General features: G+C 40.2%; 1 protein-coding gene across 2 annotated transcripts; it reads right to left on the reverse strand.

Annotated features, from left to right (window-relative positions):
* On the reverse strand, positions 1-25,010 carry LOC116392367 (glutamate receptor ionotropic, kainate 1). Of its 2 annotated transcripts, XM_031863749.1 has the most exons (16): positions 24,654-25,010; positions 15,528-15,695; positions 15,133-15,390; positions 11,570-11,751; positions 11,039-11,092; positions 10,462-10,635; positions 9,647-9,790; positions 5,993-6,100; positions 5,439-5,480; positions 4,996-5,109; positions 4,707-4,910; positions 4,382-4,605; positions 3,793-3,911; positions 3,333-3,550; positions 2,648-2,873; positions 1-2,522 (listed from the first exon to the last, which is right to left on the reverse strand). In XM_031863749.1, the coding sequence occupies exons 1-16, from the start codon at positions 24,736-24,738 to the stop codon at positions 2,233-2,235; spliced, it is 2,610 nt and encodes an 869-aa protein (XP_031719609.1). In that variant the 5' UTR covers positions 24,739-25,010; the 3' UTR covers positions 1-2,232. The 2 variants fall into 2 exon arrangements, with proteins under 2 accessions (XP_031719609.1, XP_031719610.1); XM_031863750.1 differs by lacking the exon at positions 5,439-5,480.
* Positions 25,011-25,326: the final 316 nt, after the last annotated feature.

The following is a 25,326-nucleotide window of genomic DNA, read 5'->3' on the forward strand; positions in this document are numbered from 1 at the left end:
ATGTTGTCAAATAAATTTAAAAGATGACCATTTCACATGTGCAACACAGTTGAAGCACTTGTGCTGGTGGTTGAAGGTTCTGCTTTATGAAGAATTTAAAATAACATTTTAAACGGGGATATGGGAGTCATCTTTATTCATACATTTACATCGGTGAAAAGAACAGCCTTAAAATCAAAATAATAAAAAAGAACTTAATGCCCTTGATAGGTGCAGACTCTTTTCTTAAGGTTTGTTTTGTATGGCAAAGGACTTTTTGCTGTCGTTACACACTAGTGTTACTTAAATAGTTAAAATCTGCACCAGATGAATCCTGATGTCAAATGTCTTGTATGTGTCTCAATAGATTGATGGGTTAACATTCATTCAAACTCCGTTAAACAGTTAAATTTAAATCTTAAACTAAAACTGTGTCCAGGAACAGTTCAACCTCAATCTGCTCTCCAGTGATACAAATCAGAAGATCAAAACTGCAATGTAATTGTGTGCATGCTGCGATTCTCATTAAATATTTGGGCTTTCAATTCCAAATTAGCATTTTTTTTAAACAATGCTGTATGTATAATGCAAGGAATCTGTAAAATATCTCATAATCGAAGTAATCGTAAGCACCAATCGATCATAATTGTTGTTTATGAATCCCACTCAATTGTCCTTATTCACAAGCATAGTTATTTCAAACCTAAAATCCTGTCACATCATTCTTCATGTGATGCCAAACCTATAATGTAGAGTCTAAAATCCTGTCAGATTTGGGGAAAGAAATAATTAATTGCATCTGCAGGATTTTCTAATCTGTGCCACAAGGCCTGTACACCTTTAAACTAGGAGTGTTTAAAATGTTTTGTAATCCACTACATAATGAGGATGTTATGTAAACCTAAGCCTGAGTGAGGTGAATATGGATCTGGTTAGAGCTGAAAGCAAGCAATGAGAAAGGCGATTCAGGGAGGCAATACGCTACTGCTGAGTCAGTGGCGTTTAACATTATATCCAGAGGCCATCTCTCTACATTTTGGATTAGCTTGCCTTACTGTGCAAACCAATTTAGATAGTGTTTTTGAAATGCTTTTGCAAATAAAGATTTGCAAAATTCATAATACTTGCATGTTAGTGAAGTACTTGCAAGCAACATCTATGTATACCAAAAATAAAAACATGGTGATATACGGTGTAATATGTAAGCAAACCTGAGAAATGACTCATGAAAATTGTTCCCCCGGAAACAGCCAAAACGAATGATAAAAAGAAACCTCAAAAGTATCAAAACAATCAAATATTCAAAATGGGACAGTCGCAATTTGAAAGACTAGTTTTACAAGAGCTTGATGTAACTCAAACGCTTCATGAATGAAGCCGTGGAGTTGTGATAACAATTGTCACAATTATATAACTTCCATCCAGTAAAGGAAAAGGTTGTGCATGCAGAGATAGGGAGCAATCAACACCAAAACAACCAGAAATAAAAAGTTAAAGGATGTAATGTTCTCACGGAACTTTAGTCATTCTGAAACAATTCCAACATGACGAAAAATACACATGCATGTTTATGAACGTCATATGATACAAAAGCAACAAAAAAGTATAGACAGTAAGCAACTGATGGCCTGAGTGTCAAGCAACTTGAATGCAACTCTGTGGGAACAGTCATTCATAAACAAAGTGGAAACAACCGCCCTTGAATAAATCAAGATGTTTTTTTTAAATACATGAGTACATACAAAAGCGGTAAGAAGTACTGTCAAGTCAAAGTTTCTGTGCGCTATGAATATGAAAATTGCAAACATTTTATAACAGAATACTCTCAAACCTACTGCAGTTGTTGAAATGAACGTGGCAAACGTGCCTCAAAAGATAACACTTACCATCACTTACCCACATTATCATGGCATTAAAATGACTTTTTTTTCACATAAAAACAATTATACAGTTTTTTGCAAAAAACAGCAAGGCCAAGAAGGTCAGGTGTGAAGAAGTCAGAAGTCAACAACCATCTGTCATCATAAAAAGGGTTTCAAATGTATTCTTCCAATTAAGACTAAATTGTTCATGTGCTAAAACACAATTTTGTGTTAAAAAGTATTTCTGTTTTGATTGTTACAATGCCATTCAACACATTCAGACATCGAAGTTCTGTTGGCCCAGTGATTACTGTAGTCCTCTGAAGACAACAATGACAACGGGAATGTGTAGCAGGGCTCAGAACAGTCTTCGATTGAGTCCCTCGGTGTGTTAATACTTGTTGTGCCATTCACACTGACCGACACTCACCTCCTCAATGTCCAAGTTTTTTCTGGATTTGTAAATAAACTCTCCGATTGCTACAAAAACTGAGAGGACTAGTCCAGCTGCCAGGACAATAAAGATTCCCCCTATGTTCTCCACACCCAGAGCACTGGCCTCTTTGCTGTCCTCCTCTGGGCAGCCATTCCCTCTCCACCATTTCTCCTTCATCATGTGCAGCTTTCCTTCCTCCTGAAGCTGCAAGATGGCGATGGTGATCTTGTCTCTGTAAGGGGAGCCTACAGCAAGATAAAAAACATGATTACTGCCATTACCAGCTTCATAACCTCTGGGTTTGCTGTTCAGATATGTCGTATTATTGGTTATCTTTGTTACTGTGTAGTTTGTCATTCATCTCTCTTACCAATCGGGGTTCCCACTCCATAGCCCTTTGAGTCTATCAAGCCTCCAATCTGTGTGAGATTGCAGTTACGCTGGCTGATGTACTCAATGCTGGTCGATTCCATCAGAAGAGCGTAGTCTGTGGTGAGAACCCTCTGAATCCCCTCCCGGTTGTTTTTCACCAAAGCCGTGTTTTTTCTACTGCTCATGAATGCCCACATTTTCTCATAAGTTGAGATCTTGGATTTCTGTTGAATCAGAATTAATGTAAGTTTGAAAATGATGCACTTTGATGGTCAGCACAACAAACAACAAACAAAAACACAGAGGTTTACACAAAACAGATGATATTGATACATGGTCAGTGGTTGAAGCTTGTTTCTAACATTTCAAATGAAGTGTATGCAAATCTGCCCAAGTACATTTCATTTTCTCTGTACATTCAGATAAACTCGTTGTGCTACAAACAAAACCATAAATCCTTGAATTTTTTGAGGAAAAATTGGCCACAAGCTTTTATAACTTTGCGTGTATGAGGACATTTCAAAGACACTAACCTTTAACCCATGTTACTGTAATGACTGAGGACTGATGACTCAAGGCTAAAACGTCAGGTTTATCAAAATCAAAACTGATGTTTTTCTTTGCATCCCTCCGCCCATTGCTGGACAGTTACATTACCTAATGTTCAGTGAAAAGGAGATTACCTTAAAAAAGGTCATGGTTGAGCCGTCTCTTACAGCACCGTACTCTATTTTGGTTTGCTTGGCCAAGTCATCTGCAGAGTCGATTGGTGAATCCATTCTCTCCACAGTGAGGAATGCAGCCAAGTTGGCAGTGTAAGAGGAGATTATGATCAATGTAAAGAACCACCATATTCCACCGACTATCCTTGTAGAGAGGGCTTTAGGCATCAGTTCGGATCCTGTAAGATAACAACGCAAGGTACATTATGAACTCTACAAACAAACACAACACCAGACAATAACAATACGTTATGTATGAATAAATAACCATGACACCGACAATCTTCTTTTTTTTCCAGGCACACCACAAACATTATGAAAGTGATGGTTGAGGGTGCTCTACCGAAGGGAAACTACTTCCAGGTATGAACACAGCATGATGACATAACACGATAAAAATTGCAGTATAGTGGGCCAATACCTTGCTGCATAAGTGCTCCAACTCCAAACCAGACACTGTTTATTAGAGTGAAGTTGTTTTCAACCACATCTGAGTCTGGGTTGCAGGGGTGGGGGTTGTACCACTCATAAGGAGTGAACCTGAAGGTAAAGAAGTCACAATTATTGATGCAAATAAAATACCATCACTTGATAATGACACCAAATGTATGCCTGTGGCAACAGCTGATGTTTACTCATCTCTACCAGCATTAACTCTATTTTTCCAAATCATCTTAACGACATAATGGAAACCAGCAAAAAACATTCTGAATCAATTCTGACCAAGGACACAGAAACATTACTGTGGTGAGTTACTGCAGCAGTGTGCAACGAAACTTTAGGTACTTGTTGTAGCCAAACTGAATGGTTGACTGTAAATGAATTCAAATGGCCTATTGCATCCAGGAAGTAAACATTTTCAACCAAAGTGAAATGTTGTTTTTAGCGAACAGTGTTGCAACCAAATACAATAAACATAGAAACCAAATTATATCTGAAGTAATAGATAGGCATTTTATACACACACTAATTGTTAGTCACATTTATAAGAAATTGCATTCTGCTTTTACCTGGCAATAACAAACAGCACGCAGCTGACACCGAGGCAGGCCAGTAGCACGTACATCCAGATATCAGGAGACAGTGGGTTGAGGAAGGAGAACACTCCTGGATTGGTGCCATTGGGTTTGTGGTAGAGGATGCTGATCCCCAGTGTCATGAAGGGCTTGGAGAAATCGATCACCTTTTCCCTCACATACGTGATAGTGAGAGGGGCCACGGCGAGGTCAGCCACCTGATACAGAACAAAAACATCATGCAGAGTTTCAATTGAAGACAGATGATACCGCTGATCGCTCGGATATTCTCTGACATATAATAGCGATTGGTACTCACATGGTCAATGAGTTCTCGCACCATGCCATTCCACTCCCCCTTGTCATTCTGAGCTCCATATTTGCCATCGGTTACCAGCTTTACCTCATAGGAGAAGCCCAAAATGTTGGATAGCTCTTTGAGCAGGTCCAGGCAGTAGCCCTCAAAGCGATCATTTCCATACAGGGGCTTATCAGATTTCTTATGCATGACATAAGGATTTTCCTAGAACAATGCGCATAACAGACTTCATTAGTTTCATCAGCACATTCCTGATCAAATGCTTCCTGATAATTACTTTAGTTCATACCAGAATAGTTGTGACAATGAGGGTCCTGTTGGCCATTGAGTCCGTCACATTTGCGGATGAGTCCTTGTTGCTTTCTGTTAAATTAAGGCCTGTTTGGGAGTTCCACACGCCAATCTGTTAGGGATAAGATATTCAAATAAACACACTCAAAGATCCATAGTTGCCCAAGTCACCTTCACATTATCACAACAAGGAATGCAAAGAAGGGAAAAGAAACAAGTACTAAGAAGCAGACAAATTACAGTGGAAGAACAAACAGAGGTTTGAGAGTGGGGTCGGGGAAGAAGGAAAAGAATATAGACAAATATATAACTTGAAATTCCATGTCCCACCACTACCTAAAACTTTTTTTTTTTTTTTTTTTTAAAGGGAGACAGAGGACAGCAAGGAGAGTAAATAGTGTCGATATTTCTTCAGTCTGCTCGGGCAGCTAAAGTACAGACCTTTTTCCACACTTTATTCAGGCGGTTGTTGCCCGCGATTGTCTTGCAGAAATAATAAAGAAAAAGCATTTTAATTACAGAGCTCTGAACTTATTAAAGGGAGAAACAGAAAACAATGATGGTGAAAAAGAAATGTGGAAAATAATAACTCCTCTGGTCACAGCCCTTATTTCAGTTTAATTTCAATCTTTACTTCCAACCGTGTTGTCTTAAGTTCAATTTCTTTGTAGTGCAAAGGCCTGTTTGTGACCTGATAAAATCAAGAGCAGCATTGTCAAAGTTTTCAAAGGAACATATACAAACTTTTGACCTTAAAATGACAGCTACAACTATTTGCAAAAAGCTCCTTTTTGGGGTATAATTAGTGCTCTAGATGTCAAAACACTGTATACTGTCCACAGACAAGTCATCTTTCTGCAATTTTAGAAAAAAAAAGGAGTTTACATTGAATACCAGTCGCTCTGTTTGTTTGTTTCCCGTACTCTGTTCAGCTCTGTTGGATGTCTACAACAACAGCATGTGCTGACAATACAGACATGGGTCAGATAGTTCACCTTCTCCAAGCCATCTTCCTTCAGGCTGATGACATCTAAATCAAATTCTTTCCGCAGGCCGTCTGTCTTGTTTATAATTATTTGTCCCGTCAAGCCGTTCCATTGTGCCTGTGGCAAAGACAGCGCAGAAAACAAAACCAATGAATCCCCTCAGTTTTGTTTTATTGTCATAGACATAAATGCAAAGCAGAAGCCTGGAAAAATGAAAACAGTTCGCAAAAAATGAATAATTGATGAGTGCTACAATAAGCGAAGAACATTGACAGAGGTTAACTGCATCTTAATGGACATTTTTGCATTGGCTGGATCCTCAATGGAAATATTAAGTACCTCCGAGTATATACGTAACACGCTGGACAGTGATGTAAACAGAGCAGGCAGGCATGGCCTCTGTCTGAGGGGGGAGCAGCGGGTGGGCAGCAGAGCTCAGAGATATTTGAATGCAGTTTATAATGAAGTGAGCTCAGCTGAATAACAGTCAGGTTAAATCTCTGTTACAGAGAGAGGGCTTAGAGAAATGAGCTGCATCTCTAATTTGCACTGATGCAGGCAGCTGAGGAGCCAATTTGTTTATGGGAAGAAATCAGTACACCTTCTGTATATTTGCCCAGCCCATGGCATTTCAAGATTAAAATTTTTGTCTGGCTGGGAATCACAGTGAAAATTGAATTAAAAGAGCATTTCACCCCATAACACAAAGTCTACATCAAACCTTTCCATGTTCCTATTAAAGACTGTTGCATTGCATCTAAATGAGAAATAATCTATCACACATTGATGAAAACAAAAACATGCTGCTGTTCCCTCATCACTGACAAACTGGAGACTGATAATCTGCAACATGTTTTGGAGCCGTTTCCTCTTCTGCACAAACATGAGACAGTCGGTTGGTGTTTTAAAGAAGAAAGTAGTTCTGGGAGAGACTGATTACAACATGGCATGTTGAGAGCAAGCGTAACAGTAATAATGTCATGTTTGAAAATGGACATAGCTGTTAGGTTTTTCCAAAGAACAGCAGCCGATAATAATAGCCAAATACGTTTGGGAAATAAAGCCTGTATTTGGGAGTAGAGCTGTCTCACTTGTTTATCTTTAAAGGGCTTGTGTTGAGGCTCCCGCTAGTGCAGCTCACTGTGTGTGTGCTCTCAGAACTAGACATTATTGGGGGCATGGAGTGACACAAACCAAATGCCATTGAACACATGGTACTTGCAAAGCTTCAATACAAATCATACCGAAACTCTCTGAATGAATAAATGACTTCTGAGGTAAGGGGGAAAAATGTTATTGGGTCTTTGGGTGAACTGTATGTACTAATAATCTGGGTAAGTGTCCTGCTACATTATTCATTTGATTTTACAAAATATTCCAAATTCATTCTACTCTCTCGCTATATCAGCCTGATGGATGTATTTGTTAGAAATCAATTACAGGTGTATTAAGAGATGGCGAACGACGCTGAGCCTTATGTTTCATCATCTTGTTCTTTCAGCCTTTAAACAGAAACTTACATCAGTCAGATTGTATCTGAAAATAATTATATTTAATCTACTGGAACCAAAACAAATGCACCCTGAGCCATTAATATGTGCAATATGCGGTATGTGGCAATGCACACAAACATAAGACTCAAGATTAAACTTGATGACGTCATGAGAAATGTTTATCTTTTGTTCTCCATTTCTAATGCAAAGATCTTTTGCATCTATAGAAGGTTACAGGGTATCATTTGGTGAAGTTGATCTTTGATTAGACCGCTTCACACAGTCTTATCGCACACATCTGTGAGGCCTTCTTAACCCCTAAATCCAGATTTATTCATGTCATTAAGTCTCTTTTTAAATCCTCACCAATCAAAAGTGTCTCTGTCTTGACCATGTGTTGGTGTCATTACTGTACATGTAGTGATGACATGGATCTTCTCAGATTGGAGAATCCCGATGATAAAAAAGGATGAGAATGAGTTTCAACACACTGCTGAAACCTCACTGATTATCCATGAATATACTGCACGGTCCATCAGGCCTATATACTCCACCTTCACAAACAAACATGCTCTGCATGTTCATTGGTAGATTTAGGAAAATAGTCCAAATGCACAAAGCTGACCCTTATTATCTTGAGCTGTTAGTTCTTCATGAAACTTTCTCTGCTAAACTTAACTACTAGTATTAAATATGTGATACAGCTGTAAGATACAATCTGAAAGGACCATAACAGTAGTTTTCATTGTTTTAAACAATTTAACTGAAATTCTGTAAACTATGCTCCTGCTGATTATTTTCCAAAGCTAACCACAGATTTTGAATGTATTTTCCAGCATCCAGGAAGCCACTAGTATCTGTACAGTATCAGCTTCACCTGACCATGACTTTCTGTAAGTGATCCACCACAGTGAACATCATGTCTGATTTGATTGTTGTCAAAGTTACATTATAATTGTCTGGTAATATAGTGCAGACTTAAATCAGTCATACCTGCCGACCACACTGTAACAGAAATAAGAAGGAGAATCGTGTAAAATCCACGTAACTCATTCTATATAATAAATACACAAACTTAAGAAAAAGTTAACGCCAAGTCAAACTTTGGCACAACGTTGGGTTGCTGGGTTATATGAGCACTATGATCCCTACAAATAAAACTCTCATGAACATAGAAAACAAAGGTGGTGAGATGTCTGTGGATAAGTTGAACATGTGAGTCTCATGAGTAAAAAAATGAAACTTGGCAGGTATGCTAACTCTCAACAGTATTACCAAGCAATGATAACTAATAAAGTAAGCATAGACAAGATGTTTACTGTGATATATTAGATAGAAAGTCATGGTTCCTACCAGTTCATAACATATGTTTCAATATTCCCCCCGTTGCCCTGCCTTAACATCTCCTGTCATTTCAGACCCTGCAAGTCTGTCACCCTCCAGCAGTTGCCCTCAGCTCTTCCCACCTTCCCCCAGTCACCCGAGCTCCACCTGCAACACACCTGCCTCACATTTTGTTCATGGAAAAACACTTTACAGCTGCTTTACAGCTGACAACTTAAGTTACTCACACCCTGCTGTCTGGACTCTTTGGCATTGTCTGTGCCCTTCATTATTCTGTCTGCACTTGTAATTGAAAAGCTCATTTGTCAAAGAAACATCTAATTAGAAAGTATAACATAACAAGTGAGGCTATTAAATTCAAATTCATATTTTTTTTAATTTGAGTTTAAATTACCCAAGATCTACTCTACAGGATACATGTACTATGGCATCCTTCAAACTTAAAACCAGAACAGAACAAACATATTTTAGAATGACTAGAATAAGTCTAGGAAATCTTATTTATCATTATTTTATTATCTAAGCCTGTTTTCATTGAGTACCCTAAAAACCTCAATGGACAGCTCTCATCAGTAGCCTTCTGAAAACCCACTTATCTAAGAAACCCCCAAAATGTAGAACATGACATTGATTCCTATCTCCTGAGAGAAATTATTTAAAATGTAATCTTCACACACACGTTCCTTGTTCGTGACATCAGATCTCCTAACTCTATGGTTTCTGCTCCTGCAGCCAGAGAAATGAAATAATGGTATAGCAGGCTGTGAAATGGATGGATGGATGGAAGAAGAGGGACGGGTGTCACACATTCATAAACCAAACTCACGTCTTTGAGCAGGCTGATGAAGCGTGATCCAAAGCGCCAGGGTTTATGTCGGTGGCATTGAAGGGAGCTGACAGTGATTTGGGAGGTCCGTTGCGAGGCCGCAGCCACCATGTAGACGGCATCGTACATCAGAGCTGCTTCCGTCTGAAAGAGAAACGTGGCTGTCAGCATCCATCAGCGGGGATCCCGTTATGCACTTATCACATGAGGACTGTTGATGTAGATGCACAGCACCGTATGGTTTCTCAAAGCAGAGCCAGCTTTACAAACTGCACGGAAAACAATCAAACAGGAGACACAACCAGCCACAGTGAGCACAATATGGGGAGCAATTTTATTCAAAATACCTTTCTGATTGTACACACAATCAGAGAGCAACATGGGGGACTGCTGCGTTGTGACTCAAGTGATGAGGGGCTCAGATTAAGCCTTTGTAAAGGTCTTGAGTAGCTTCCCAAAATAGGCTACGTGTTTAATCTCCCAGTGTCTGGATGTTGAGAATTACCTTATTTGATATTAGAGCATAGTTTTTGCTGCGGAAATCAACTTGGCTGATGACAAACAGATTGTTTCCAACCTTGCTCAGCTGACAAGCTCAGACTCTCCATATATTTTCCATTTAATGTTTAGCTTTTCATAGAATTAACGCACCTTCTTTGACCTTTTGAGCATGTTGCTTACATCAGGCTATATAAACAATCCCAATACCATCAGAGGACACAGTTTAGATGGGAGTCCCCACTGAGAAACACAGCCCCTGCACCTGGTGGACCTTTGGCATGCGGAACGAAAGGAGGAAAGTAAAGTCCACTCACTGTCATCATCCCCTCCATCATTCCAGTCTCTGCTTTGGAGGGAGACTGCAGTCGCTCCATGGCCCACCTCTCTACCACCGAGGCCACCTGTGGACTGTCTATGTTGAGCAGTCTGAACCCCGTCATGTTAACCCCACTGTAGCGGTACGGCTCCAGATCGAGGGAGAACAGGTCCTGTAGAAGTACAACATCATCAGTGTGATTCTTAAAAATTACCCCAAAAAGTTATTCAGCAAGGGTAAAGGGACAATTTACCATGGAATTACAATAACAGCACTGAAAACATCCAGCAATCTTATTATAAAACAAACCACGGATGTTTGAGTTCATCTGCATAATCTTTGCACAACAGAATCACTGGGTGAATATGCACGTTTAAGCATGCGGAGGATAGAAGGACACTCTACACAATGGAACAGTGTTATTATGTGCATATCCATTAGGTTCGTCATTCCTGTTTCAGAGAGAAACTCATGAGTCAAAGTTCCTGTGCACATGTATTAAAGAAAACAATCTTTGTTTTTGTTCTTGAGATGCAGAAATTCCCTGAAATGTGGCTCAATAACAGTATTCTTACCAGTGTGGTGAAGAAGAAGTGGTAATATTCAGTCATCATCCCCATGGACAAGATCTAAACAGAATAACAGACTATACATTCATATTTCTCTCCAGGCAGCCAGTATAAATAATCTTTTATTTCCCTAACATGATCCAACCACATCTGTTACCAAGAGACTCTTGCAAATTACAAACCACCCACTTTCTAAATTGCCTCATTTAGTATTGTTTGTATGGTCTGCATTGACAAGTATCCAAGTGAGTTGCTCATGTTAATGTAGTGTTTCCAATCAATCTTTTATTTCTTAATGTGTATGTCTGGCTCAAAAAAAAAGCTCATAGGATTTCTGAAGGGGATAGAATGAGACTAATCTTGCACAAGTGAATATTAAACCAAAAGCAATGCAGAAACACCAAAATAATAATGGATTTCTGACAGAACATTGCATTTTAGGTGTCAAGTTATGCATTAAATCCTCAGAGCAATGACTTCTGCCTAGTGTGTTGTGTGCCTAGTGCCTATGCATACTGGTAGATGTTTGTTATTCACCTGCTTGAGAACATCGGCTGATGTTTGGTAAGAGCTGTCAAAGATGACGTAGAACTCCTTCCCCTTCTTCATCTCTTTCAACAGAGGACGGGCATCTTTGCTTCCTGTTGGCAGCTGGCGGATCTTGATTTTAATGCTGTATCTGGATGGAGCTTTGATCAACTCTTGCAAACGAATCAGTCCTTAAATTAAAAGCCAAGAAGGCCATTATTAGGCTCAACAAAAACATTTACAACAAACCCGCCCTCTGGAGACATTTTACTCCAAATAAAAAGGTTATTGTTTCAGAAGAAAGGCTGTGTAATTAATACATGATCAGCAGGGATGGGAACAGGTTTATCATTGTTGTATAATCATATATGTAGAGGCACTACAACAGTATGACAGTTTGTATCAATATGACACAATTTATCTGAGAATATGGACCAGAAAACCTCACAAAAACCCTGCTGAATTTAGTCTTGCCTTAGTGCAACATCTGCTAGCCATCTCACCCGCACTCCCATGGGTTGCTATTTCCATTGTTCATCTGATAAACACCTTTTCTTGTCAACAAATAACTTGAGGGGGTAGAGGGTTTAAGTCTTTAACATTGAACACAACATATAACATAAATATTTTAATAATTACTTCCGTTAGTTCATTTATTTTGAATGCTTCCGTTTGGTTACTGTATTTCGAAAGTCTTAACCGGAAGTGGTAGCACGCTTTTTTCCCTACATTAACGCTAATTTGCCTAATATAATATCGCAGTTCTTCGCTGTGACCACAAGAGGGCAGTAAGCACTCTCGATTACACTCAGGTCAACTATCATCATGTCCACATAGTGTCCCGACAAAAACGTTACGCCGAGTTTTCTTGTTGTTATTATATACAGGATTCAACAAATATATCAACAAATGTAAGGCTACATTTTGTAAAAATCGATTATCGTCCCAAAATGCAGCACGCCATAAGCACTGTATTTCACTGTCTTCACTGGAAAGTCTTAGTAAGCTTCTGAGTCTATATTTACGCCGTGCGACCACTAGAGGGCAGACTTGGCAACCGTACCTCGTTCTATAAAAAGATAATCAGTTTAAGAACCTTATTAGCGCAACATTATATTTGGTCTACTGAATACGAACCCCACTGAAGAATGGTTAGCTGTAACCCATTACAGTCAACTGTTGAGAATAATTAAAGAATATTCTTGTCTGTCGTTTCTGATTCCGTCAATTTGTCTGACTTTATTTTGAAAACATTCAACGGAAGTGCTAGCATAAACTGTCATCTCACTATTAATGCTAGCTTGACGAATTGTATATTGTAATTACTCACTATGGCCACAGGAGGGCGACAAAAAATTATTTCTAAAGGTCAGTCGCCATCTCCACCTAGCGTTAAGACAGTTACATGCCTAAAATGCTCTACAATGCAACAGTATATTCAAACATTATTTATCAATATGTAAATTGTGTAACATAACCGTTTGAACGTTTTGATGTATTAAATGTTACTTATTATTTCCTATGAACCCCTTAATTTATTTGCTCATTATATAGATATGTGTTATGTTTAGCTGTGTAATGCTCCTACCTATGGTTTCTTGATCTGCAGTAGGAATTGTGGCTCAATGCTAAAATTTTCTTCCTGGAGGTCAAAAAGTATCATCTTATCTTATATTTCTGCAATAAAAAAAAAGATGTATCATGAGAGTTTACTGCCCTCCAGTGGTCACAGTGAGGAATTGCAATATATTGAATTCGTCAAGCGAAAACTTTGTGGACATGATAGTTATCCAAACTTCCGGCTTTCAAAATAAAATGTTCAAATGAGGCAGGTGTAGATACGAACTGCGACGGATGTTGCACTCATCACGTCATTGGAGCGTGATCGAGACGTTTGAAAGGTCTCTAAGGTGTGGAGTATGTTTGTCGCGCTAAACATCTCTAGCATATGACACTAATCGTCAGCAATAAAGGCAGCTAGCTAAGTTGTCTCGGCCAAGCTAGTGTATTCATGGTCCAGGAAAAGAAGAAGCCAGAGTGTGCAGCCGCTGCTCCGTGCAGATAGCAATGGCGCGGGACTTGACTGTGCAATGAAACATAAATCGTTTTCATCAGCAGGACTACAATATAGCCCCACTTTCGCATTACGTCCTGACCAACATGCACACAGTGAGAATATTAGTTATGTGACATTATAATCATATGTAACCGGATTTGAGACGAGTGAACACCTTGGCCATCAAAACACGTGCTGCTGTGAGTGTGGCGTGTGGCCTGCAGAGAGGATTTACAAACACAAAGTCAAAGAAGAAGCTCTTTCAAAGGTAAGGCATGTGCTCCATCACATCGCTGTCTGTGCTACAGTTTGGAGACTGGATACTAATTCAGCTTGTGGCAAAGTTCGGGATGATTCAAAGCATATTAGCGCAGCAAGTTAACGTTGTAATGTGATTTTGCTGCATCCTTGATGCTGAAGTTGGTGTGACGGTCTGTTGTTGTGTGCTTAGATTCGGTGAGTGGAGCTTAAAGGTGTTACAACGTTATACAATGAACATAATCATTTCTGGTGTAAGCGGGCTGCAAAAATCATAATTATTTTTGATTTTGATTTTTAATCTGAATGCAATTTTTGCGATGAAGCCATTACCCAATTAATCCAAAAGATTTTTGGGGATAGTGAAAAATCCCTCAGTCCAAAACACAATTCAAACCATCTATTAGCTTTACAATATAAATACCAAAAGGTCCATGGAGACCACCAAGATGCCAACTGAAGGATGAGAACATTTTTACAGCATCCCTTTTATTTCAGTATTTCTGATAACTTTGCACAGAAACCGTGTCTATTAAAACCCTTTGGAGGAGCGTGAATGAATGAATAGAGTACATGTTTAATTTCAAAACATCGTGATATTTGAAGAGAGACAAAGTCTTGCCGTCTTACCAGCCTCGACTCTGTTTCCACTAGCCTTGGATTAACAACGTATTATCCCAAAGTGATCCCCCCCCCCATCATTGTTCCTTCTGAAAAGCTTTCACATTGGGGTTCTCTGGTTGTATTTTAAGATAAATGAGTAATGCCGATAAGTAAAAATGTACATGTTCAAATTTATATAATTCACTATATTGTTGTCGGCATTCAACAACTACAGCTTCCATGAGATTTTGTGGCGAAGACTTGTTGAAGCTCTTATTGTTCAAGTCAGATTCCTGAATGCACAATCAACAACAACAACATCAACTATTTGCTGCAACTATTGCACATTGATTCTCAGTACTTGTAGCTTAATTAAAAACAGTGGAGGTCCCTCCTGCCGACCACCAGCAGACACTCTCGCCTTCAGGTTCCACACTGCTATACAATACTTTGTCACACAATCAGCTCTCCACAAACAAACACAGTATTCACACATGCACAACAAACAACATCCAATACACTCTCATGGCCGTCAGATTTGTAAATACGTACGATATAATTAGACCGTATCGTGAGTGTGCTTCCTGCTATGTTTTTATCAATGCTGACATATTTGGCTGCCGACGTGTTTTAGTGCTTCACTGGTTTCACTCACCAGTTGCATCCTCATAGACCACAGTGACCGTCTTCCACTTGTAGTACTGCACTATGTCCAGCACAGCTCGGCTGATGGAGGTGTATTCCGGATAGAGGTTGATGTAGAAGCTGTCTTTGTTGTCCACTGAGGGGTGTTTCCAGCGTGTCTGGATGTGAGGGACTTCCAGGGCGTTACAAATGGACTGCACCGCGCTGACGGATGAGCTGTGAGAGGGGCCAAATACTGCCCCGACGCCCAAAGCCAGCTGGTCGCAGGCTGAAGTAATGAAACAGAAAGCGGAGAGAGAAAATAACAAACGTCCAACAGGAGAGACACTTGTGTCATAATAAACAACCTCTTTAATTGATTATTCAGCACAAAAAGCTTTCATAATTAAATGGGATCATCCTTACCTCTTCTTGAGCCCTCAAAACTGTCATATAGGTTAATTCTCTGGATGTCATAGGTCAATGTGGTGTTTGGCATTAAGGTCCGGTTCCTGTTTATGTTGGTAACAGCAAATTTAAAGGCCAGTTCTTCAACACTAATAGGCTCATTCTCAAGCGTCTCAAAGATGCCGCCTGCAGGAAGAGAAGAAAACAGTGTTGGTGTGAGAGTGATAGTCCGATCACGCTGAAGTAATATCAGAGAAACTGTTGATAGAATGACTTCTCTCAGCTTAGTTATTCACCTCCGTTATAGCGTGTGAAGGTTACCACAACTGAACTCTGACAGTTGCATAATGTGGCCCAATGTTCTCTGTTACTTCGACCACATAATGCTACTAAGGGGCCTGCTGGAGTTGACAGGATCTTAATCTCATACGGAGAAAAGCTTGACCTTTACTGACTTCACCCAATTTACATGGCCTCAATTTCACCAGCTGACACGATGCCGTATGTGATGATTCGGCGAGGTAGACATGCCTCACCTTCGGCTCATTAGAGAGCAGCTTCACCGCTACTGTATGAAGGACTTAACGTTATCTTGGCAGATGTTTAAAAACACACCATGCCATGTGTTTCTCCCGTCTCCTTTGCAACAGTAAGTCAACGGATGAACCGCTGCACTCATTCACCTCACAAAGTCATGTTTCCAGTCTTTTTTTTAAATTTACTGCTCTAGACAACAATTGCCTTCGATGAACTCAAACTTAAACGTGTACCCGTCAGCTTGTGATTTATAGAATCGTATAGCGAAGCCTCAAAACATAATGTAATTGTGAAGAAGTTTTTCTGTTCAGGCTGCCAAAACACTGTTGCTATGAAAGGCGGTCTTCCATTAGAACCCTAATACGTTACCCTCTAAATACGTTATGTTTTCTTCTCTACAGGGTTCTTTTTAACTGATTAGTTTCTGGACTAACTTGTCTGTTATGTGAAACATTTTGGTTCTCTAACAGAAGTGAAATACTTCTGCCACATGATTGGACCAAAGATTCTTTTTACTTTAACATTTGGTGGTCAGTCTGTAATAATCCAACCTTTGCTTTAAGCGTTTACTAGTATAAAAAACTCAGCGTGAGACAAAAGCTAACCTCCGGGGTGTCACTGTGTCCAGAGAAGGTGGTTCATTGTCCCTTTTCTTTACTATCGCAGTGTAAGAGAAGAAAGACTGCGAGGTTGGAGTGGATCAACATCAACATCATCCACTCCTCTCATGTGACAACTGCACTTTATATATTGTAAGACTAACAATGTTTCATTTGCTAAAACATAATCATCAGCCGTGCAAAAGGGATTTCCTTGTCATGTTTGTCTCGATAGTAATTCTATAGCACGAGTTTAACATGCCGACGTGGAAACCTGATACTCTTGTGTGCGTTACATTTAAGGGTGCAACTATTCCTTCTCCTTACTAACGTTTTAAAATCCAACAATCAGTTTTCAATAGATATGATTTCTGTCAATTGACTAATCAATTAATCGACTTATAATGTCAGCAAATCCTTTCAGACTAATGGTTTAAGATGATCAGATATATGATATTATATGAATATTAATGACGACCGAATAGCCGAGTTGAAAAGGCACCAAACAGTAATCTCAAGTATCAACCTTTTATAAAGTAAGGAATGACAAAAATAATATCCTCTGTCTGCTGCCTTATCGGCCTCTTTATACAAAACTGCTGACAATGCCATTTCACATTTTCCCGCTACATCGGACGAGGCAGTAAAACCTGACAAATGCAACTGTCAAAATTTACAATTTCAAGATACATTTCTCTTTTAAGCACAACCGTGTTCAGCTGGCTGTGTGTGCCAGGGCCACAGGATGGGGATTGTGTCAGAGTTGAGGAGATCATTGTAAAAAACCATCCCAACTCTTAATCCACTGCGCTGCTCCAGAAAGACGACGGCTCTAGCATATAGCCATGGCTGGCAATATGGATATATATATTACTCCAGCCAGGGCCCAAGCTCTACATTCAATGTTTCACATAAAGCACAGCAGGAAGAGCATTGGGATTAAGGCCAGAGAAACGTTGGATTGTCACCACCTGCATATAGGGCGGGCAGACTCGTGTGAGATTCAGTGTTCTTATCCCTGCTGAAAATGCCCCTGCATGTCAATTTCACCCAAGCCTTTCAAATGTAAATGATTTCAAACATCTGGGCCTTAAGTGATAGCTTTTCTCAAATAATACATTCGAGGTTAAATGTTTGTTCTCGCCGCGTTCATATTCATGAGTGCAGATTGAAACAAGGACAGTCGGGGGTTAGTCAGTTTCTTTGTCCTTTAAACAAATCAGAAATGATTGTTGAACGTTTTGTTGTAGGAAAAATCATGGGTATGCTACAAACTGAAGGTACTTTTGAAAAGCTCAAAGTTGTTAATCAATTAACCATGAACACAAATCGTGAAGATACCATTTTAATGCTACAATAGTTTACAAATGACCTCACTTCAATAGAGAGGCTACAGATGGCAATAGGTCATTGCGCTCCCTAACACTGTTTGAAGACTTGCCTGCAAAATTGTGATTGATTTGGAAGGAGAAGGGGCCTTTAAAAAGCTCCCCTTGAGACCTTGATTGTGAATGACCTTTTTCTTTGGTGTCGCATAGCCTCAAACCCCAAACTGAGAAAGCCTTGTCTGGACTCCCTGGTCACTAAAAGCATGCTTGAAAGTGCCAATCCTAATTATGGTTACTGAGCCTCAGTGAGCAGCTGCTAGGTCCCTTTAAAGTCTTTAATTCTTTCCACTGAAATATGACATTTTCATTCCAAAATACAATTTTTTTTTCTAATTTGCATCTCACTTCATCTTTTATGTGTTTTGAATATAAAAGGGGAAATAAACATGAGTTTTGACCAGGCGGTCTTGATGCAGCAAATGCCTCCGTGCTTAATGATTCAACAACAAAGTAATCCTAGTGGCCGCTTCACAGCATCGTTTCCAATCAATCATTTTGTTTTCCACATGCAGGGCTTTGAAAGTAGATGGTGCAGTTTGTGTGAAGGGCAAAAATAGCTGCTGCAATTTAGATTTTCTGATTTAGATCTTTGTAGCTGACCTCTAATCACACTCATAATAACATGGATCCTTCATGATGCAACAACTGAAAATGCAGCCAAAATATGCACTGTATCTGCAAAAGTCTATTACATGGCAAATGATATAAATGAACAAACGGGGAAAAATGGAAAAGCTAAATCTGAGACTCGCCACAAATGAAAAGAAGTTATCTTATGAAATCAGCGTTTATTGGTAGCTTTTATTGGATCGCCGTAACAGGCCATTCATTTAACGCCACCTTCAGCAAGAGAGGTCTGTAACCTCATTGACAATCCTACAGTGGGTCTATAAGCTTAAGAGATAAATGAAACAGACATATTAGCAGCTGTCAGACAGTGGCAGCATCCACTCACCTCTGGGTAGGCCACTGCGTTCAAACAGACGTGTAATTGCTTGAAAGGTTTTATAATTGTGTGTGATGAGCAATATTCAGACACACAACTTTCAATTTCAGCAAAAGACATACATATCTATTTCATTGTACTGCTCAATTATTCATTTTCTCTTTGAAGCTGGGTGGAAAGGCGCATCCTACGGTGAAAGAAAACAAATTGATCTCTCCTCACTTGCACCTGAAGAAGAGATGTTAAACCTGTGTGATTGCAGATTGTCTGCAGCTCAGCATGGTCCAAGCAATCAGTGCTGGTCCACATCAGCAAAACACTTATAGGAAGTATTTATAGTGTTTAAAGTAACTGAGCTCTTTGGACAACGCACGTTATTCATACACTTGAGGTGATTATACACTGTGTAAGGAAATGATGGATCCATCTGTTAGCTTGGTTATCATGGAACAGAGGACTAAACCTCCGCTATAATCACTCGGTTATAATCACGCCCCCATGACCACCATCAAGCTTCCAGACATCTGGAGTGAAGCAGCAACAATACTTCACTTCATGTCTGGAAAATTGGTTTCAAACAAGCTTCTATATTCATGTGGAAATCATCAGTCTTATCTTTGTATGCATTTTCAATTAAAGGACCCAACAAAACGTTATGAGTGTATCACCAGGAAAATAATTATTTTTGTGTCTACTTCAGGCTTTAACATTTGTGGTCCAATGAGATTTAGTCAACAACACAGAGCGGCATTTAGTGAGTTCCTCTGCCGGCAGACATTTGTACACCTTTGTGTTACAAGAGATATTCGCACACTTAGATCTATGCAGCATTTTCACTTTATTTGAGCTTAAATTATTTAAGCACCTTAAAAATCCTACAATTGCTTAAGACCGTTTTCATTTATGATTGATTCGTACCTACTGGAGCTAGACCTGGGAGGGGAGCTCGTTGGTGGCCGGGCCTTGAGAGAGGGCTCGGCCGGGCTCAGGCTAATAAATCTACATGGAGCCGCTGCCCTGTGGGCTCCTGTCCGTGAGGTCTTCAACTCCCACCTCCGTTAGAATCTTCTCTGCATCCCGAGGGAGGCTGGGGGCATGGTATCTGAGTGTAAGTGTAATGTGAAGGTCATCTGTGCTTGTCGTGGTGGCAACCTAAGAAGGAGGCCGTCAAGATTGCCTCAGGGAGGAGAGGGAGGAGAGCCGAGTTGGAAGCAAAGCTAACCCTGCTAGAACCTAAGGCCGCTACACTACCCAGCATGCTCCTGGCTATCTGATGTCCGATCGCAGAAAAATAAGATGGATGAAGGCAGCGAGAGGTCAGTGACTGTTGAGTCCACATCTTCACAGAGACCTGGCGCCATCATTCATTCCGGGTCAAACTGCACTTGACAGGCGGACAGCAGGACAGAGTGCAGGACTCTGGTAGGAGGTGGACTCTGTGTTTACATCATGATGCTTGGTGCTCAAACACAGTCAGAGTTGATGGACAATGTTTTCCTCATGTTGAATTTTTTTTGTTGCTGCTGTTTATATTCCTTATGATGCAAATTCAAAAAATGCACTACAGGAACTGCTGTTTTTGTTTTATCATGTGTTTGTTGTGTTACAAATGGGCTACTACTGAATGTCATTGTGCATCCCTGTGTTGCATAATGACAATTAACGATCCTTGAATCCTTGAATAAAGGAGTCCTTTGTGGCTTGGCTGGCCCAGGGGTCTCGAGACGCAACACTTTGAGGAGCTCTTAAACCTGACCAACGCGTCCTCCGTGAAGGAGGCAGAGACTCAGGGAAGACTTGGGAGGAAATCCACATCATGGCAGACCTGGCAGAGGTCGGTGAGGTAGTCAAAAAGCTCTTCAGTGGCAAGGCGCCAGGGGTAGATGAGATTTGCTCTGAGATGCTGAAGGCTCTGGACATTGTTAAGCTGTCTTGGCTGACCGCATCTTCAGTTTCACATGGAGGTTGGGTACAGTGCTTGTGGAGTGGCAAACTGGGGTGGTGGTTTTTTAAAAAGACCAGAGAGTGTGCTCCAATTATCTGTGTATCACACTGCTCAGCCTCCTCGGGAAAGTTTATTCTAAGGTACCGTAAAGGAGGTTCCGACTAAATGTCGAACCTCAGATCCAGTAAGAACCAATGCAGATTCTCATGGTGCAGCTAGGGGGAGGAGAGTGTCTGGTTTGGGGACCTCAACCTACGTCGGGATGAGGGTCAGTACTTTCAAGTCTGAGGGCATGGTTCTCTGCCAGAAAGAACTGGGAATTGTACCCTCCGGGTTGGGAGTAAGTCACTGCCCCCCCCCCCCCCAGTAACGGAGTTCAAGTATTCTCTGGGTTTTGATCACGAGTGAGGCGATTCAGTGCGGCGTCAGCAATGATGCAGGTGTTGTACCGGACCGTTGTGGACAAGAGGGAGCTGAGTCGAAGGTATATCAAGAGCTGTCCATCTATGTTCTGACCCTCACTTATAGTCATGAGCGTTGGGTGGTGAACGAAAGAATGAGATTTGGGATACAAGCGGCCGAAATGAGCTACCTTTGAAGGGTGACTGGGCTCGGCCTTATAGATAGGGTTAGGAGCTCAGACATCTGGAGGGAACTCGGAGTGGAGCAGCTGCTCTATTACGTCGAGAAATTGATCCTGGCTTTTGTGCCATGATGCTGTGGCCTGTAAACAATCCTGTCTGAACACAAGGGTTTTAGCAGCGCTATGTGGTCACTTTTCTCTAAAGATGGGTCATGGGATCATGGCACTGTGCACTTTTCCATTCTGCACTTTCCTTTTTCATGGAGTTAGACAAACCAATACTGTAAATGGGATTGGTTTTCAATACTGATGCCAAGACAATAGAGTATAAGGATTTCACACTTTCATACTTTAAGATGACACATGGATCAATGCACTCACTCAGAAGTCTATTACCAAGCAAATAAACAAATGCACAAGAAAGTTGGAGGTATCTTGGATCATTTATACTTCAGTAAATACAAGTTTGAGCTTGTGCAGAGGTGCAGGTAAAATTATAATGTTAAAGCAGAAATCACTAGACAAGCAGTTTATTGTGCATTGTTGAAGAAGAATGCAGTCATCCATATGCAGTCCTTAAAAGTATAATAAAATAAAATTATGAATGTATGAACCTGCATATTAAAGCCCAGCTTTGTTTCCAATGAATAAACGTCTTCCTTGTAATTACAGAGTTCACTATTTCTGATCAGGGCTTTATGATCAATGCAATTTATAATGAAAGGTGGAATGGAAATTCTTGCTATAGCTACCGTTAATTACTTTCCAATATAATTTTCAGGATCACTGAGCTTCTGTCTCATCTTTAATAGGCCAGACAATGCTGTGGGGTGATGCATGCTAGGAGGTCACAAAAACAAAAGATTCTGCTTGTGCTGCAGGCAAATACTGATAAAGCCTTAGGCGTTGCTTTTTATAGACGACTGTTCCTTCCTTCAGGGCTCAGAGCAAGAGAAATAAGAGTTCAGATTTAGGCAGCTGGGTGGACCTTTTTTAATCCAGAAACCCAAAGTAAGAGGTTAATATTAAGGAACTGATCTGTAGGCCCTGATTCTAATCTGTGATTTTGTGACTCTGTGCAATTATCACATGAAGGAGTCTTTTAAGGCAGAGGAACACAATGACGTAGTGTTTTGCTTTCTCCCCTCTCCCCATCCTGGGCCAGTTCCCAGTGAGACCCCCCACCCCCACCTCAACAACACCACCAGCACCACTCCAACCTGGGCTCATGCCAGACTGTGAATGAATGAGGAGGTCCTAACCAGTCTAATATCTTCGTTTGATGTGGAGCACTGAGGTTCCTCTGTTTATAGGATCGCTGCTTGTGACCCAAAAACAAAACATTTAAACTGAAAGAATAAAAATCTTGTTTAATAATCTGTATCAAATCCACCTAATTTAGGAATCAGGACTTTAAAAAACAGCACGATAGAGTGGAGGCCAAGCCACAAGCTGCTGCTTCTGTGCACTCCCCAACGATGAGATCTGCTTGAAAAGACTTTCTGCATAAAGAAGATTATTGTTTGTTGTTTAAGGGCTTGAGGGAGAAGATTTACCATTATTACCAACCCCAGTGGAAAGAGTGGAAGCCAGTCACAATCTGATGGCAGCACTTGCCAAGACAGAGAAATGCTAATTGAACGAAGCCACACACCATATGGGAGAGATTATGATGTGTGCGGGTCATGAAGAGAATGACGAAGATTAGGTGGCCTCAGAGAGTGATAGATGATTTAGAGAGATTAACAATATAGAGAACAGATCGGGACTGATAGAACAGGGAGGTGGCACTGGCCTATTAGCCTTCAAAGTTATGCAACGGCACAAATCTGAATGTTAAAGTCTTTACAAGTAGAAGGAATTTAGAAAAATAGTGAGTGGCCTTTGGCATTGAGCGGAGCAGAGAGTCCTAAGGCCTGAATTTAGAAAGTCATTTTTGTGATGCAATCTTCTAACCCATTAGAGGAATGGAGGATAACCAATGGGACATGAGCAGAGCCCATTCATTTTGTTACAAAGTTACATCAGAAATCAAAGGGGAATAGTTGGAGCCAGAGCTCTGTTTGTCTAATTACAAGTGAAAGCAGAGTTCTTGTCAACTCTCAAAGGCTTAACAGCAGACTTTGGACTCAGATCCACGCTCATAGGTGTCATTGTGCATCAGCATACATATGCACAAAGTCTAAATAACTTTTGAGTTTGTGAGGTAGAAGAGAAGCCTCCCTTTCACTGATACGGTCCACCCTATACTCTTTAGCTCTGTATCCATTTCACATTCCTCAGTGCCAAGGATATCATCATGCCAACAGTACATGCTTTCAGATGAAGTCATAGGCCAACTTAATCACTCATCTGCCTCTGATCTGCCTGTCAACATGGAGGAACAGAGACTTTGGCATTAGCCAACAAAAGTGGATTAACATGATTTTTATGAAAACCAATAGAGTTGTTCTGTGTGGACTACCTAGCACTCTATCCCCAGTGTACCTCCATTGTGAAAAACAAATCTAACAATGAAACTCACTGTACAAAAGATCACAACATTTTTTTTTTATATAAGATTACTGTTGAATAACATAGGCATGCACTTGTATGTCCATTAGGATAGTTACAGGATACTGATAATGTGATTGCATCATCCAGTGACAAGAGTAGTATAGTCACACAGCAACATACATACACATGTACAACTAAAACACATATGTATCGTGAACACAGTGATTCTTTATTTTAAGTTTTGCTTGATATTGCCAGAACTTAAAGGTTATCCTGCTTCCATTAACTGACCTACAACACATGACCTGCACAATTGCTATGAATGGATATCCTTGCATGACTTCCCCATGTATGATTTCTGCATTTATTACCCTGGCTGTCTCTAATTTAAATACAGTATCTATTTGTTCATCTTTAGAGAGAAGCAACGCTACTGTGGGATATTGGAAATAACGTATGATAATGCCACAAAGGTCAACCTTTGTTATTTTTTTATTACATACATAAAGACAGGTAGAGTAGGCTATCAATCCCAAATGAAATGGCCCTCAACCCAGGTCTTGCAATCATATAATTGAATATTGAAAAAAAGCATATAGTGGCAGTATTTATATTAATGACAAAAGAAATCTGACAAATTTACTACTTACCAATTCTCAGGACCTGCTGCGAAGTGAGCCAGAACTCTGCTATAAAGTACAGCAGTGCAAATAACAGTCCCTTCCTTTTCGCCATGGTCCTCGCTCCAGAGTCGAATTTAACATTGATATCAGTTTTTCTGCCCTTGGTAATTCATGCTGATAACTTGCCAGTCCTTGTATCCGTAACGAAAATATACTGACAACCGACCCACATCCATCCCTCACACATTGTGAGGAAAAAAAACAACAACAAAAACACACTCCACCTGCAGCTGCCCCTGATCAAAAGAACTCCAGTTTTTCCATTCTAAAATCCTGAATGTGCCAGTAAGGTTTTTCTCCCCATGTTCAACTCTCCACACATCCCTGTTATCATGTTTCTTTTCTCGTGCACACTTGAATAGTGGGCTGCAACTGAGGAGGAGGACCGTGCGCTGGGCTCCTCCTGTCAAGCTTGCATGAATAGAAATTTGGCATTTCTGATTACTACTTTCAAAATAAAATGTGAATTTAGGCCTGGGCAATATCTCAATATTAAAACGATATTGTGATATGAGATTAGATCATTTTGTTAGATCTTGGATCATTTTATATAATAGTAAGCTATAAGTGTCGTCTTTTCCTGGTTTTACAGGCTGCTTCACAGTAAAGTGATGTAATTTGTTGAACGAAGCAGACTGTT

Source organism: Anarrhichthys ocellatus, unplaced genomic scaffold, assembly GCF_004355925.1.
Source record: "Anarrhichthys ocellatus isolate YVR2014 unplaced genomic scaffold, GSC_Weel_1.0 scaffold29, whole genome shotgun sequence".
Lineage (NCBI taxonomy): Eukaryota > Metazoa > Chordata > Actinopteri > Perciformes > Anarhichadidae > Anarrhichthys > Anarrhichthys ocellatus.

Coding starts and splice junctions, on each gene's coding strand:
- LOC116392367 (XM_031863749.1), bottom strand. CDS start 24,738: ATGGCGAAAAGGAAGGGACTGTTATTTGCACTGCTGTACTTTATAGCA. Junction 6,101..9,646: donor TCATCAGCCTGCTCAAAGAC/GTGAGTTTGGTT, acceptor TCTTTGCCACAG/GCACAATGGAACGGCTTGAC. Junction 2,874..3,332: donor CAACCATGACCTTTTTTAAG/GTAATCTCCTTT, acceptor CTGATTCAACAG/AAATCCAAGATCTCAACTTA.